Source organism: Rhinopithecus bieti, unplaced genomic scaffold (assembly GCF_001698545.2).
Source record: "Rhinopithecus bieti isolate Rb0 unplaced genomic scaffold, ASM169854v2 scaffold_19722, whole genome shotgun sequence".
Taxonomy (NCBI): Eukaryota; Metazoa; Chordata; class Mammalia; order Primates; family Cercopithecidae; genus Rhinopithecus; species Rhinopithecus bieti.
In genome coordinates, this window is record NW_016809905.1 from 353,330 (window position 1) to 369,453 (window position 16,124).

A 16,124-nucleotide genomic window follows, 5' to 3' on the forward strand; every position below is an offset into this window, starting at 1 on the left:
AGCACACCAACATGGCACATGTATACATATGTAACAAACCTGCACGTTGTGCACATGTACCTTAGAACTTAAAGTATAATAAAAAAGAAAAAAAAATTATTCTCAAACTCTTCTGAAAACTTGAAGAGAAGGGAAAATTGCCTAACTCATTCTATGAGGCCACCATTACCTTGACACCAAAACCAGATAATTATGTCACAAGAAAAGAAAATTACAGATTAATATCCTTTATAAGTGTAGATATAAAAATTGCCAGCAAAATATTAGAAAAGGATTATTCTATGATGAAGTGAAATTTATAAGCAAAATGCAAGGATAGTACAATAAGAAAATCAACAAATGTAACACATCACATTAATATAATGTTGGAAAACCCACACACAATCATCTCACTTGGACTAGAAAAGGCATTTGATGAAATGCCTTTCATGAGAAAACCTCTCATAAAAGTAGGAAGAGGTGGAAAATTCCTCAATATGTAAAGTTTTTTTATAAAACACACACAGCTCATATCATATTCAGTGGTGAAAGATTAAAAGCTTTCCCCCTAAGATCAGGAACTGTATAAGAATGCTTTCTTTCAGTGCTGCTATTCAATATTGTACTAAAAGCTCTAGCTAGAGCTATTAGAAAATAAAAGGAAATAAAATTCATCCAAATTAGAAAAGAAGAGATTAAGGACGTCTCTATTTTCAGATGACATGATCTTCCTATATAAAAAATCCTCCCAAATCCACAAGAAAGCTACTAGACCTCATAAAGGAATTCAACAAGGTTCAAGATATAATAACAGCAACCCAAAAAAATCATTGTTGTTTCTGTATAACAGCAATAAACAATATAAAAGAACATTTAAAAGCAATTTCATTTATAATGCCACCTAAAATAATTATATACTTTAGAATAAATCTAACCAAGGAGATGAAAGACCTCTATGCTAAAAAATACAAAACATTGCTGAAAGTAATTAAAGACCTAAATAAATGAAGAGACATCTTGTGTTCATGTATAAGAAGATTTAAAATTGTTAAGATGTCAGTGCCACTCAAAGAAATATACAGATTCAATACAATTTCTATCAAAATTCCAACAGTCTTTTTCCCAGAAATGGAAAAATGAATCCCCATGTTCATATGGAATTTTAAGAGGCCCTGAAGAGCCAAAACAACAATGAAAAAGAATAATAAACTTTGAGTGATTATACTTTCCAACTTTGAAACATACTATGAAGCTACACTAATTAAAACAATATGGGGCCAGGCACGGTGGCTCATGCCTGTAATCCTAGCACTTTGGGAGGCCGAGACAGGTGGATCACCTGAGGTCAGGAGCTCGAGACCAGCCTGGCCAATATGGTGAACCTTGTCTCTACTAAAAGTACAAAAAGTAGCCTGGCATGGTAGCATGCGCCTATAGTCCCAGCTACTCGGGAGGCTGAGGCAGAAGAATTGCTTGAACCCAGGAGGTAGAGTTTGCGGTGAGCTGAGATCTCACCACTGCACTCCAGCCTGAGCGACAGAGCAAGACTCCATCTTAAAAACAAAACAAAACAAAACAAAACAAAACAAAAATATCAATATGGTACCTGGCATAAGGGAAGATATATAGACCAATGGAATCATTCAGAAATACATGCTCACATATATCACATTATATAGTAAATCAGTTTTCAACATAGACACCAAGAATATTCAGTGGGGAAAGGAATCTTTTCAACATATGATGCTGGAATATCTGGGCAGCCACATGCAAAAGAATAAAGTTGAACCCTTACCTTATAGCATATACAAACATTAATTCAAAATCAATCAAACACTGAGCCTAAGAGCTAAAACTATACATGTCATGGAAAAAAATTGGAAGAAATCTTCATGACAATTTGGGAATAATTTCATGGATGTGACAAGAAAAGCACAGAAAACAACAACAAAATAATAGATTAATTATAGTTCATAAAAATAAAGAACTTTTGTGCATCAAAAGGTCATCAAGAAAGTGCAAAGACAACCTGCAGAATAGGAGAAAATATTTGCAAATCATTTATCTACTAAGGGACTAATATCCAGAATATATAAAGAACTCTACAATTCAACAACAACAACAACAAAAACAGCCCAATTAAGAAACAGGCAATACCATAAAAAATATTTCTCCAAAGAAGATGTATACATGGATGCTCAACATGAAATCGTTAGGTAAAAGCAAATCAAAAGCATAAGATACCACTTCATACCCGCTAAGATGGCCGTTATGTAGGGCTGGGTGCGGTGACTCATGCCTTTAATCCCAGCAGTTCGGAAGGCCAAGGTGGAAGGATGGCTTAAAGGCAGGAGTTCAAGACCAGCCCTGACAACATAGCAAGACCTTGTCTCTACAAAAATAAAAATTTATTTGGCTGTGGTGGCACATGCCTTTTGTCCCAGCTACTTAGGAGACTGAGACAGGAGGATCGCTTGAGCCCAGGAGTTTGAGGCTGTGGTGAGCTGTGATCTTGTGCCACTCTAGCCTAAGTGACAGAGTCTTTGTATAAGAAAGAAAGAAAAAGAAAGAAAGGAAGAAAGAAAGAAAGAGAAAGAAAGAGAAAAAAGAAAGGAGGGAGGGAGGGAAAAAAGAAAAGAAAGAAAGAGAAAGAAAGAAAAAGAAAGAAAGAAAAAAAAGAAGAAAAGAAAAGAAAGATGGCCATGATAAAAACAAATATGATCCAGCAATCCCATTACAGGGTATATATTCAAAGGAAATGAAGACAGTTGGAGAAACATCTGTGCTCCCATATTTATTGCAGTGCTATTCACAAGAGCCAAGATAAGGAATCCACCTAAATGCTTATCTACAGATAAATGAATAAAGAAAATGTAATATATATATATATATATATATATATTATACATACATTATATATTACATATATAATGCACAGACACACACAAACAGTAGAATACTATTCAGCCATAAACCAGAATGTAAGTCTGTCATTTGTGGCAACATGAATTAACCTAGAGGACATTATATTAAGTGAAATAAGCCAAGCTGAGAAAGACAAACACTGCATGATCTCACTCAGATTTGGAATCTAAAAAAGTTGATTTCATAGAAGTGAAGACTAGAATAGTGGTTAGCAGAGGCTAGGGAAGGTAGGGAGGTTGGGAGGACCAGGAAAGATTGGTCAATGGGTATAAAATTATAAACAGGAAGAATAAGTTCCCACTTACTATAGATAGTAAGAATAAGCTCTATACATAGTAGCGTGACTATAGCAAGTAACAATGTAGTGTATATTTCCAGGATATATAACAATGTAGTGTATATTTCCAGGATATATAACAATGTAGTGTATATTTCCAGGATATATAACAATGTAGTGTATATTTCCAGGATATATAACAATGTAGTGTATTTTTCCAGGAGGCTAGAAGAGAAAATTTTGAATGTTGTCACTACAAAGAAATGATCAATGTTTAAAGTGATGAATGTGGTAATTACCATGATTTGATCATTAGAAAATGTAACATGCATTGAAGCATCGCACTGTACCCCATATATAGTACAATTACCATGTGTCGATCATAAATTGAAAATTGAAAATAATTGCTCTCCTTTTTCCCCTGTTGGTTGGTATTGATGGAGATGTGGAGAAATTGGAATCCTTGTACACTGCTGGTGGAAGTGTAAGATGGTGCAACCAATGTGAAAAACAGTTTGGCATTTTCTCAAAACGTTAAACATAGAACTTCCATACGACCCAGCAATTTCGCTCTTAGATATATATCCTCTCTTAGGATATATATTCAATATCCTAAGAATTGAAAACAGGGACTTGAGGAGATATTTTTACACCTATGTTCATAACAGCGTTATTCACAATATGCAAAAGGCAGGAATTTCTGTGTCCATCAACAAATTAATGGCTAAGCAAAATGTGGTATATACACAAAATGGAATTTTATTTAGTCATGGAATGAAATTTTGATGTATGCTACAACATGGATTAATCTTGAAAATATTATGCTTATTCAAATAAGCCAGTTAGAGAAGGACAAATATTGTAAGATTCCACTTATATAAGGTCTCTAGAAAAGGCAAATTCATAATATAGAAAGTAGGATAGAGTATACCGGGGCAATCGGGAGGAGAATCAGGGAGTGATTGTTTTGTGGTACAGAGTTTGTGTTGGGGATGATGAAAAATTTTTGGGCATAGATAGTGGTGAGAGTTACACAACATTATTAATGTATTCAATTATTTGAACAAATGGCTAAAATGATAAATATTATGTCATATATATTTCACCACAATGCAGAAGAATTACTCTAAAGATACAGAAATTAAGATAGTGTAGAATACGTGGAAGGATAGACATATTGGCCAGAGACAGACAAAGTATCCAGAAGAGACCTAAAATAAGTAATAAGTAAATTGATTTTCAACAAAAATACCAAGGTGCCGGAGGAAAGCATTGCATTTTCAACAAATGGCGTTATAACAACTGGATATCTCCATGAGGGGGAATGTGCATTAACTTCTAACCTTACCCTACAACTGTACGCAAAAGTTAAGTTAAAATGGACCATACATGTAAACACAAAAGCTGAAATGATAAAACTTCTGTAGGAAAAGATAGAAGAAAACCTTCATGACTTGGGGGTAGGGAAAACTTTGTTAAACAGAACACACACAAAAAAATAACCATAAAAGCAAAAATGATAAATGGAACTTCATCAAATTTATTTTTTTGAAAGAAGCTATTGAAATGAAAAGGCAAATCACAGAGTGAAACAAATATGTGTAAGGGATTTGTATTAAGAATTAATTAGGCTGCTATAAGGCCAGTAAGAAGAAGATATTCCAATAAAATTCAGCTAAATATTTGAACAGACATCTCAAAAGAGGATACACAAATGGATAATAAACATATAGCAAGAGTGTCATCATCATTAGTCATTAGGGAAATGTAAATTAAAACTACAGTGAGGTGCCACTACATACGCACTAAAATAGCTAAATTATTGATAACACTGACAGTTTCAAGTGTTCATGATGACATGGAGTAACTGTCCCTCTCACACATTGTTGATGAGAATGGAAAGCAATACAGCCACTTTGACGAACTGTTTGATATTTTCTTATAAAGTTAAACATCTGGTTACCATACGATCTCGCAATCAAATCCTACATGCAACACTCCAGGAGAAACTAAAATATGTCCACATAAACATATGAACTCAAATATTCTCAGTAACTTATTGATAATAGTTCAGAACTTTAAACAATCTAAATACCCATCAAAGGTAAATGGACCGGGAGCAGTGCCACACACCTGTAATCCCGGAACTTTGGAAGGTCATGGTGGGTGTATCACTTGAGCCAAGGAGTTTGAGACCAGCCTGGGCAACATGACAAAACCCTATTTCTACAAAAAAATACAAAAAAAAATTTAGCTGGGGGTGGTGGCGCATGCTTGCAGTCCCAGCTATTTGGGAGGCTGAGGTGGAAGTGTTGCTTGAGTCCAGGAGATTAAGGCTGCAGTGAGCCGAGATAGTGCCACTGCATTCCAGCCTGGGTGATAGAGTGAGATCTCGACTCAAAAAAAAAAAAAGGTAAATTGATAAACAAATTGTGATGTACCCATACATAAAGGGAATGGGTTCTTGATAGAGGCAACACCATGGATGACTCTCAAAAACATATTTCTGTGTGGAAGAAGCCATAGAAGCCATATACAGAGAGTACTTACTTATGATTCCGTGAGTATGAAATTTTGGAAAGTCAAAACCAATCTAGGTGATGAGGACATTGACTGCAAAGGGGTTCAGTGAACCTTTTGGGATGATAGGAATGCACTATACCTTGATTGTGATGGTAGCTCAACATAGGTACATTTTGTTGTTTATAAATGATACTTCTATAAAGTTGATGTAAACAAAAAGAGAAATGAAAACTCCATGAATCACAAGGCCTGTACTGGTATTTGGGACTTAGCAGGCAGGCTCTGGAGACACACCATGAGGGTCAGAATCCTGATGTTATGTGATACTGGAGAGGTTATTTAGCCTCTTTGTGCCTTACTTCCTTCATATGTAAAATAAAGATGTTATAGTTTTGTTAAGATTAAGTTGGTGCTCAGTGATTAAAACAGTGACTGACATAGTCAGAATTCTGTAAATATAAACTATAACAATTATTATAGATACTATGTAGTATCAGTATTAATAGTTTTTTTCCCTACCTCTTTTCTGGTGGTGGAACTGTGTCACACATCTTATGATCCAAGAATACACACCCCATGTCACAGTAACTTGGGATCCCATTAAGTCTGATATTACATATTTTTGGCAGGGACATAAAGAGCTATGTCTGAACAAAGATGACTGAGTATAAAGCAGATAGTACAAGAAGTGAAAGCATAGTTGTTTCAGATGGTGGGGTGAGCTTCAATCTTAAGCTTGCCCCTCTCTGACCTTCCTAAGTTTAGATATTTTACTTCAGCATCTGAGCTTGCTGCTCTTCCTGCTAATAAACCAGACATCATTGTGTGCAGTATCCCAACAGGAACAGGAACCTGTTCTCTTAATAATATTAAGAGACATCAGAACATACCTCATCTGACTGTGTCCAGCACTTGCTTCTAAAGGATGCAATAGTCACAGAGATGCTGAGCTCTGCTATGCTGATGATCAGTAAGACTGACAAAATTCCCTGCAAATAATGAGGAGAAATAAATGGCATTTGAAATGAGAGCGGTTATTTTAAATATGTAAGCTGAGAATCCCTTACACTGTATCACCAAGTATGGGAAAACCATATTTTGGATGGTTCTGTAGCCATCAGACATTGCACAAGTTTCATCTTACATCTTTCTGATAAGGCAGGGATAACAAACTCCAATGTCCATGGGAGCTGGGCAACCATTGTGAACTAAACAAGGAGAGAGTAGAGAGTAATAGCATTCGTAGGAGGCATCAATTCCAGCCAATTGTTGTCATGTAGGAACATGGATACCATAATGCCTATTTTGTTTGTTTTTCCCTAAAGAGCCAGATAGAACATACATACAGGCTGGATGTAGCCCACAGATGGCCATTTTGCCCATTTTGCTTTAAGGTAATGTTTAGATTGAGAAGTACCATGGTACTTATGGTGCCTCAAAAGTTTAAACTATGAAGACAGAAAGACCTGGGTTAAAGTGGATCCAAGGTCGGCCGGGCGTGGTGGCTCATGCCTGTAATCCCAGCACTTTGGGAGGCCAAGGCAGGCGGATTAACTGAGGTTGGGAGTTTGTGACCAGCCTGGCAAACATGGAGAAACCCCGTCTCTACTAAAAATACAGAAGTAGCTGGACCTCTTGGTGCATGCCTGTGATCCCAGCTACTCGAGAGGCCAAGGCAGGAGAATTGCTTGAACCCAGTGTGTTTCTGAATCTTGGTTTCCCTGTAGTACACCAAAAATCTTATTCAATATGTGTTGGTAAAACTGAAATGTATGAAGACCCCATTGTATGCAATTTACTCACTTTCTCCATTGAACAAGATATACCTGGTCTTGGATTTTGTGGAACTTACATCATGGTAAGGGAGGCAGACAATAAGAAGTAATTAGATAATTATTTACTTAACTAAATTGTGATCAAAGCTGTGAAGGATTGCGAGCTATGCGCTACTATAATGGGGATCTATGCAGATATGAGCGCAGAGGTGCGGTCAGGAAGAACTTCCTTAAAGAAGTGATATTTCAGTTGAGATTTAAGTATGAGGATGAGTTAATTGTATAACTGGTCTGGTGACCCTTCAGAGCAGGAAGAAGCTGATCCTATGATCATCTTGAGGTCGTGGATACTTGACACATTAAGGGATTCTAGGAAGTGGCCAGAGTGTGGAGTGAGAAGAATGAAGTCCTGGAATAATGTCAGAAAGGTAGGTAGGATAGGTGTTGCAGGGTTTGGTAAGGCCCTTAAGATATGGATCTTAATCATCAGATGTTTTACAGGAAGCCATTAAGTATTGCTCAGATTTACATTTTTAAATGATTACTCTGGCCACAGTATAGACAATAGATTGGTCTTTAGGACAGGGGTCAGCCCAAGAGACATCTAAAGCCCACTGTTTGGCTCTTTTAGCTTATGGTGTTTGGGTTACAGCAAGAAATTGTTAAGTTATATAAGTGAGAACTAGGAAGAGATTGTTCATGGTTCTGTGTGCAGGTAACTAATCTTGCAATATCCATCCATGGAGAGTAGGAAATAGCAGAATTTCCTATATCTGGAGATTTAACCCTTTCTGTATATACAAGTTCTTCCTTGTATATACCAACATAACAAACAGTAGTAGGCTCCTGTCCATTCGGCAATGGCCAAGAATTACAATGTTGTATCATGTTCTTGGCCCAGTTAGAGAAGGGTTTTATTGCTTATGTTGTTTTCTGGCTTTCTTTTAGTAATCTCTCATAAGTCTAATTTTAGAATTTATCTCAGAACACATGAGAGGGTCCCTAGGACCATTTCACTGAGTGATTGTGAGGATTAAATAAACTCTTGTATTCAGGAGCTAGCTTCTCATTTCTTATTCACTGAGAAAGACCATTTTCTGTGATTCCACTTTATTTCCCTTCAGCAGATTCAAATATTCTTCAAATTATAGAACCCAAGCCTCAAGATATAGCTGATAGGAATAAAATAAAACCCCAGGACTTGCTTAGGGAACTAGAGAGAAAGGCCTATTGGAGTCACTGACATGCTTAAAAATAATGTCATTGATTACTTGTTAGATAAATACTTTAAATTGTGCAGACAATTACATTTCCTGGTAAAAGATCTCTCATCTGCTTTAATGAACAAAATTGCTACAATTATGTGAAATAATGTATGTCTTAAGCTTATAAAATCCTTACTTTATTAAACGACTTCTAAATACCTTCCCCCACTGTATTTTGATCTTAGTGTTATTGAGCAAACTTTTAGATCATTTTGTTCATTAATGCTGAAACAGTAAAATTTAATTCAATCTGTGTCCATAATAATTGTATTAGCTAAACCTATTAACTATTTAACCGTGCAAGGTACTGTTTTAATTTAAGCAGTCCTCACGACAACCCATGAGGTAAGCATTCTTATTATGTTCATTTTCCACTTGAGGAAAACCAAGTCTTAGAGGGAATACAATAGTAGGCCAAGGTGACAAACTTATGCGAACAGGATTCAAGTCCAGAAAATATCGCTCCTTAATCATTGCAACAATAACCTCACAGTACCCTTCTCAACCGTCAGTTCAAATACTCACACAACTTCAGTTAATAAAATAAAAATCAATGAATCATTACATCACGGACACAGTTCACATAAGATTTTAGAGATTCATCATGCAAAATAAGACCACTTACAATGAAAAGAGTTCTACCTAAAGCACATATTTCTTCAACGGAAGACGTCTGGCAGTACTTGTCTTGATGTCTATAGCTGACAATGATTAAAGTAATCCCAGTTATCGCAACCAAGGAACTGATAACATTCATGCTCATGACACCTTGACCCTGAAAGATAGTTAAAAAATAATAAAATAAACAAAATCGAAACCAAAGCAAAAATACCTTGTAAGAAATTCTTAATGCTTTTATCTTTCCAGATACTTCTCAGGGAAGAGTTGTTCCATCAGGTCAGTATGATTGGAAGGCTTAAGAAACTAAATTCTGACTCATTAAAGTCAAGACAAACTAAGTTTTAGAATAGGCCAAGGATGCTCTATGGCTAATGCTAAAGAAAATGTTCATTTCATCCCATTTTATCCCCACCATCTTTCATAATCTGGAAGCAGTACAATGTGTTAGCAAATACATTTGTTTGGAAATGAAACCTCATTTCAAGTCCAAGTTTCACTAGGACCTTATGCAAGCAACCGAATCTCTTGGAATCTCAATTTCTGCCTTTAAAAATGTGAATGTGTCACCTTTTAGGGTAGTACCCATTTATTCATTTATTTCATAAATATTTAATGTGCACCAGATACATGTGAGTACTGCATTAGGCCGTGGAGACACAAAAATGAACAAAAGAGGTGACATCCTGCAATCACACAGTTTACAGTCATTCCCTGGGAGAATTCAAGCGATAATCAACAGAATCATGAGCATTTAAAGATGTTAACCTATTTGGACTGGAGTTTAAAGGTGTTCTTTCTTGAACTCAGTGTTCCAATAAGAATATTTCACATTGCCCCACCCAATTTCTTTTATTCATTCCTATTTTGTGGGGGGGAGGGAGGGGCGGGTGGGTGGAGGTAGTAAAATCCTGAGTTCCTTTAAAGGAAAGAGATCATCCGATTTGTTCCTTCCTACCCACTCCCAGGACTGATATCACTCTTTTAAAGGAAAAGTCAAGAAAAGTGTCCCCTTTCAATTCATCAGGTATTTGCTGTACCTTCATTGATTGTCTTATGACTACTGTGGTGGAAAATACAATGATGCATTTACACAGCCAGTCCTTTCCGGAACAGTTTGTGGCTTGATGTGACAAACCTCGAAAGTGTACTTGTGACTTAATGTTTACCTCAGTCCCAGGTTTTTAATTGCAAACAGGCACTTTGGCAGAAAAATGCACAGGAACATATAGATAGGCCATCTCTTGGTCTTTAGTCCCCTTGTTTTCTCAAGGCTCTATTTTGGCTCCCATAGGACATTTTACAGACTAAGATCTCTAGATAATCAATCCCTCATGTGTATTGGGCTTGACAAAGAACATGCCCAGCCTAGTCTCTTCTGATTCTCATTATACTTTTGTGATGTAGGAAGGACACTTGTTGTTATCCCCATTTTACAGATAAATGGACTTCAGGAAGTAAGTGACTGTGAGCAATCACTTTCACGGTTTGTGAAAGGGCTGTGATGAAAAGTCAGGTCTTCTGATGCCTGGATCAGCATCCTGCCCCCATAATTCCTGCCCATCTCCATCTGCATAGCTCTCAGTGAGTCAGGAGTAGGTTTTCCTTACCCATAGTCTATTTCTCAGCTCTGGAAGGAAGTCAATACAGGGAGAACACCATTTGGGGCTTCATCCGCATTGTCTGCATGTATTTCCATAAGCAGGGGTGGAAACATTTATTCCCCCTCCCCTCAGAATGTCTCTATGGCTTGTAACTATCCCTAGAGGAAATTGGCAGAGGACCATAAGAACAGAGTTAAACTGACTTTCAGAGAGGCCCACATCCCCAGGACCTTAAACGAGATCAAAGTGGTTAGAAAGGAGTACGAACATTTAAGCATCATCATGCCTTTTATAAGTAATGTCTCATTAAACCCTCAAAATAACCCTTGGAAGTAGGTACTTTTCCCTTCAGGTTAACACAGAAGTGAGTGGTAGCCTTGGTTCAATCCTAGAACAATCCAGCATCGATGCCCAAACTATTTTTTCCAGACCTTGGACAGACTCTAAAGAAAAGCCTCGGTTGGTATTGGAGATAGGGCTAGGATTGGGAGGAAGAATTACTGAGATCTTAGGATTGGGTTTGGTTAGAGCAAGGTTTCTCAACCTTGGTACTATAAACATTTTTTGTTGTCTAATTTTTGTGTTGTGGGGAGGCTGCCCTGTGCATTTTAGATGCTTAGAAATGTCCCTGGCCTCTACTCACTTGTTGCCAATAACACCACTTGTAATGACCAAAAATGTCTTCAGATGTTGTCCAATATTTCTGGGTCCTGGGAGTGCAGGGCAGGGAATTACCCCTAATTACAAACAATGAATTACAGGGATGCAGAATGGTTTCCAATAAACAACTCTTTTAGTTTACTTGACCAGGGAAATGGGAACCAGTGTAAGAATGTCTATGGGGCAAAGAGTGGCACTGGCAAATAGGGATGATCTGAACTGCAACTTTGACGCATACAGATTTTCCTGACAGTTAACTTTACTAAAGGCTTTATACATAAAGATGATAGAAAAAATAGAAGATTTTAAAATTTATGTAGTTTAAGTGACTTACCAGAATTTTTGACTTCTTATTGGTTACTGTGTAATATCCTGTAAGAATAAACTGTTAAGAAGACAAGAGACAAAAGTTAACAGGTGATGTGTTTGACCACCTTGCAAGATAATTTCTCTTAGATTCACAAAATATCTGTTTGTGAATCTCCAAGACCATCCAACTTTTCCACCTGAGCATCAGGGAGTAGGGAAGGTAGGCATAGGTAGGGTAGGAAGAAACTCTGCTGAATTCACTCAGCACTGAACAAGCACTCTCTGCCAGGGTCAGCTGGGACAAGCAGGCTCCTCTAAGATCCAGAGGACACCACCCAGATGTTTGGTCCAACTGGGGCTCCAAAAAAAGATTCCTGAGCTCTGGGTCTTGAAGAAAAGAGGAGTAACTATGCCTGTTCTGAGCAGGTGAAGGGAGACTTTCTCAAGGAAGACCCCTCTAAAGGCTGATATGGGGACTGATATCTAGTGTAGTTATCAGAGTCCCTCATTTCCCATGAGTGTAGAGCCTAGTGCCACCTCAGGAAAATGAGAACTCTGTCACTCCATGTGGAGCCCCTTACTTTTTTAATGTTCTAGGGTTGGGAACCTTCCCTGTGGGAACTGACTTGGACCTTGGGGACATCTGGGTCTTAGAGTCCAAGGATCTGCAGCTGACTTGCAGAGATCAGAAAGTTACCTTTGATACCTCCCTCCACTTCACTCCCCACATTGGATTGCCAAGTCCTGTCACTTCTACCTCCAAGTCACTCTCAAGGCTTTCCATCTCTAGCTGCATTGCCGCCAAGCTAGTTCAGGGAAACTCCCTCCTCATCCACGTGATTGCAGCCTCCTCTCATTGGATTCTCCTAAGTTTACTGTTATAATTGAATTAATTTCTCACTCGAAAAACACAATGATACTTCAACAAGTCTTCAAATGTCTCTATCCTCTTTAAAAATTTTCAGTGGATTTCCCATGCTTTCACATTGAAGTTCCACGTTCTTAACGTGACTAAAGGGTTGGCACAACCTGGTTACACCCTACCTTTATAGCCTCATTCTGTGCCATCACGATAGATTCCTTGGTCTTCTTTTGGTTATTCTTTCCCACATCAAGCCCTTGGCTCATGCTTTATCTTTGCCAGGGATGCTTTTCTCCCACTTCGCCTAGTGAGCAGCTATGCAGAAAGCACTTCCCTGACCTCCATGGTCAGGTGAGTCCTCTATTAAACCCTCACATGGCACCTGGAACTCTTCTCTTAGAGCACTTGGCACAAATGTAGGAACAAATATTTGGGGTTACTTTTGACTTTTTCATGTCTAGTCTCCCAGTTAGATGACAAACTGTCTAAATCTAAGAACAATTCACCACTTCTCTCAGAGAGGAGCTGTTTTCCAGTATTCTCAGTCTCAGCACCTAGGATGCTATCGAAGACACGGTATGTGCTCAGTAAATATCCTTTAAGTGAAAAGTAGAGTTTTCAAAAGCAGCAGACCAGAACCTCATTTTAACTCACACATGCAGATTACACAGAGTCACACTGGGACAATTCTGTTGTGAAATGAGAAAGTGAGGGGTTGGTCTGTTTGATTTTCTACAGTATGGCATGTACAGTTTGAAAATCATATGGAATATTACATTATGTATATTGGGAAAATGAAAACTGCTGGTTGTTTCTGAAATGCACATTATAGAAAAGGCATGGAATATTTCTGTTTATCAAAAGAGACTATGGATTTTTAATAGAGATAGTGGCCTAATTTACTAATTATTTTACCTATTTGTTCATTGATTGATTGATTCATTCATTCATTCGTTCGTGCACACTATGCCTCAAGCATGATTCTAGATTCTCAGAATACAACTAAAACAGATGGTAATATTGCTGTCTTCTCAGGAGTGTATGTTACAATAGGAGAAGCTCTAATGAGTCTGTCCTTAACTATTATGGCACAAAATTAGGAATCCAGGCTGTGGGGAATGGATAGAAATAGCACTGTACTAAGAATAATATTTATGGCTATATGATTATCTAGATGAGTGCCACTCATAAAATTGTCTCTGGGGCTAAGAAGGAGGATGAGCAATGATAATCTTAAAATTATTTTAAAGCTTTCAGAGTCTGTGATTTCATGAATGCTAGCTAGATATGTTTAGTTATTCTCTACTTTTGAGCTCAGTTTCCTTATTTGCAAAGGAGAAAGTAGGATATTTGTGCATCTAGTCTCCCGGGTTAGTAGTGAGGAGCAAATGTCTTACTATACACACAAAGGCTTTGGAAATTTTTAAGCACCTGAGAGTAGTTATTACAATGATGATGGTAGTGCAATGACCAAATGGAGTCGCTTCTTTTGCCATGAAGGGAACTGCCTTTTTTGGTCTCCTGGAGGGCCATATCTATGGAATTCATTACCCTAGCACGTGAAGCAGTTCAAATCTATCTTTATAGCAATTTCTCCAAAGCTTCTGAAGTACTCACAATAAGTGCTCCCCAAAATGGATATCCCGTGAGGACAACAAGGGGAAATCTTTGGGAGAAACGGATGTAATTAAGTACAAACATAGTTCCAAGGCCCACAATGATTAGAGCAAGCAGGATCTGGGTAGCCTGTGAGGAGAAAAATGGGTACATGAGGTTACAAGTATACAAGCCCCTGTGGGCTACCCCAGGTCCCTCAGGGTGTGCCTCCATGGCACACTTTTCCCTCCATCCAAATGCCTTCCTCTCTCATTTGTCAATCATTCTCAGATTGTTAAGAGACTCAGTTCAATGTGTTTCCTTCCCACTTTGCTTGCCTGGATCCTTCAACTTCAAATCCTTCACTTTTATTCTTTATTATTTTCTCTCCTCCCTGGTGTTACCAATTAATCTTATATCAGACAGATTTGAGTACATGTCTGACTACCCCCAGATTATAAGCTTCTTGAGCACAGGGACTACAAACTATTCACCTTTACATTTTTTTTTTTCTTCTGTCTCACCTGTTTCCTATTGTTATCCTAACAGCCCCCACCTCCACATTTTCCAGCATTCAGTATAGGCTTTTGGAATTGGGGCTCATCCCAGTTGTCTAAAAGTTTTAAAAGTTTGATGAGTGGAGAACCTGGGATGAGCTTGCATTTCACCTTCCATTCATCCAAGGACCCGACTAGGGAGAATAGCCCAGTGGGCCTATCAGCTTGCAGGAGTCTGCAGGGAAAAGAATAGCAGCAGTGGTTCTCAGGGCGCAACTTCTCTAGCAGTCTAGATTTTGTCCCCAGGCCACATCTCTGGGCTATGGCACCCCAAGTAACGATTTTTGCTGTTTGTACAAAGGATGGAGGCTGTGCATACAGCTCTCCCCGGGTGCATTTGTGATGAAAAACGTTTTGTATGCCTTATCATTTGGTTCACTGTGGAGCTTTGAATATGGATTTTGAAGCACTCCCCGTTCCTTTAAGAGTACGAAGGGGAAGTCAAACCTCTGCACTTAAGGTTTCTTAGCTTCAAGGGAGGTTCCACCACACCCTGAAGTCACTTCCTCAATGAGATATTTTAAAAAGTTATACTAGTTTCTTGCTTCCCCCTCTGCTGGGATTCAAAGATCAGTACTAATTTCTCATGAAATGTGAAGGGAGAAAAGTAGAATTAACTCCCTCCCTGAAAATAATAGCACAGAGGTATCTCTGCAGACATACATGAATCAATGAGCTTCTTTCCTCCCCTTTGGGAAGATCTATTGATTGGAGAGGACTTACCCCCAAGACTCTTGGCTCTCCCTTCAGAAAATCCAGCAGAGAGCTATGAGGTCTGTAGGGAAATGCAGTCCATACAGTTTCATTTGGTTTTATAGTGATGACGTGAGTTGGCCTTTTGTCCTGGGATGGTGACTCCATGATTCAATGGCAGAACTCTAGTAAGAGAAAGAGTGAGCAAACATTGCTGCCCAGATCATGGTCTACCTCTCCACAAGAGTCACATGGAGCCTTTAGAGATGAGCCCTTAGTGATGACTCTACTCAGTAGTAGAACCTCAGAATCACAGTTGAGTCACAGAGTTTTAGAATTCTAGAGCATGCCCAGCCCCCCATCTTCCTGGTGAAAAGTACTGTATCCAGAAGACTTACTCTCTTGTCAATTTGCTTACAAACATATGGTAAACACAGAATAAGATGGTATATAACAAAACAAGTCCTTACACATATGTTCA

General features: G+C 38.2%; 1 protein-coding gene across 1 annotated transcript in view; it reads right to left on the minus strand.

Moving 5' to 3' along the window:
- Positions 1-16,089, minus strand: part of MS4A14 (membrane spanning 4-domains A14) — a 21,382-nt gene extending 5,293 nt beyond the window's left edge. Inside the window, 5 exon segments of the mRNA XM_017890836.1 lie at positions 6,595-6,693; positions 9,370-9,519; positions 11,961-12,011; positions 14,415-14,543; positions 15,674-16,089. Coding sequence (XP_017746325.1) covers positions 6,595-6,693; positions 9,370-9,519; positions 11,961-12,011; positions 14,415-14,543; positions 15,674-15,811 — 567 coding nt within the window. The 5' untranslated portion in view covers positions 15,812-16,089.
- Between the last annotated feature and the right edge of the window lie 35 nt (positions 16,090-16,124).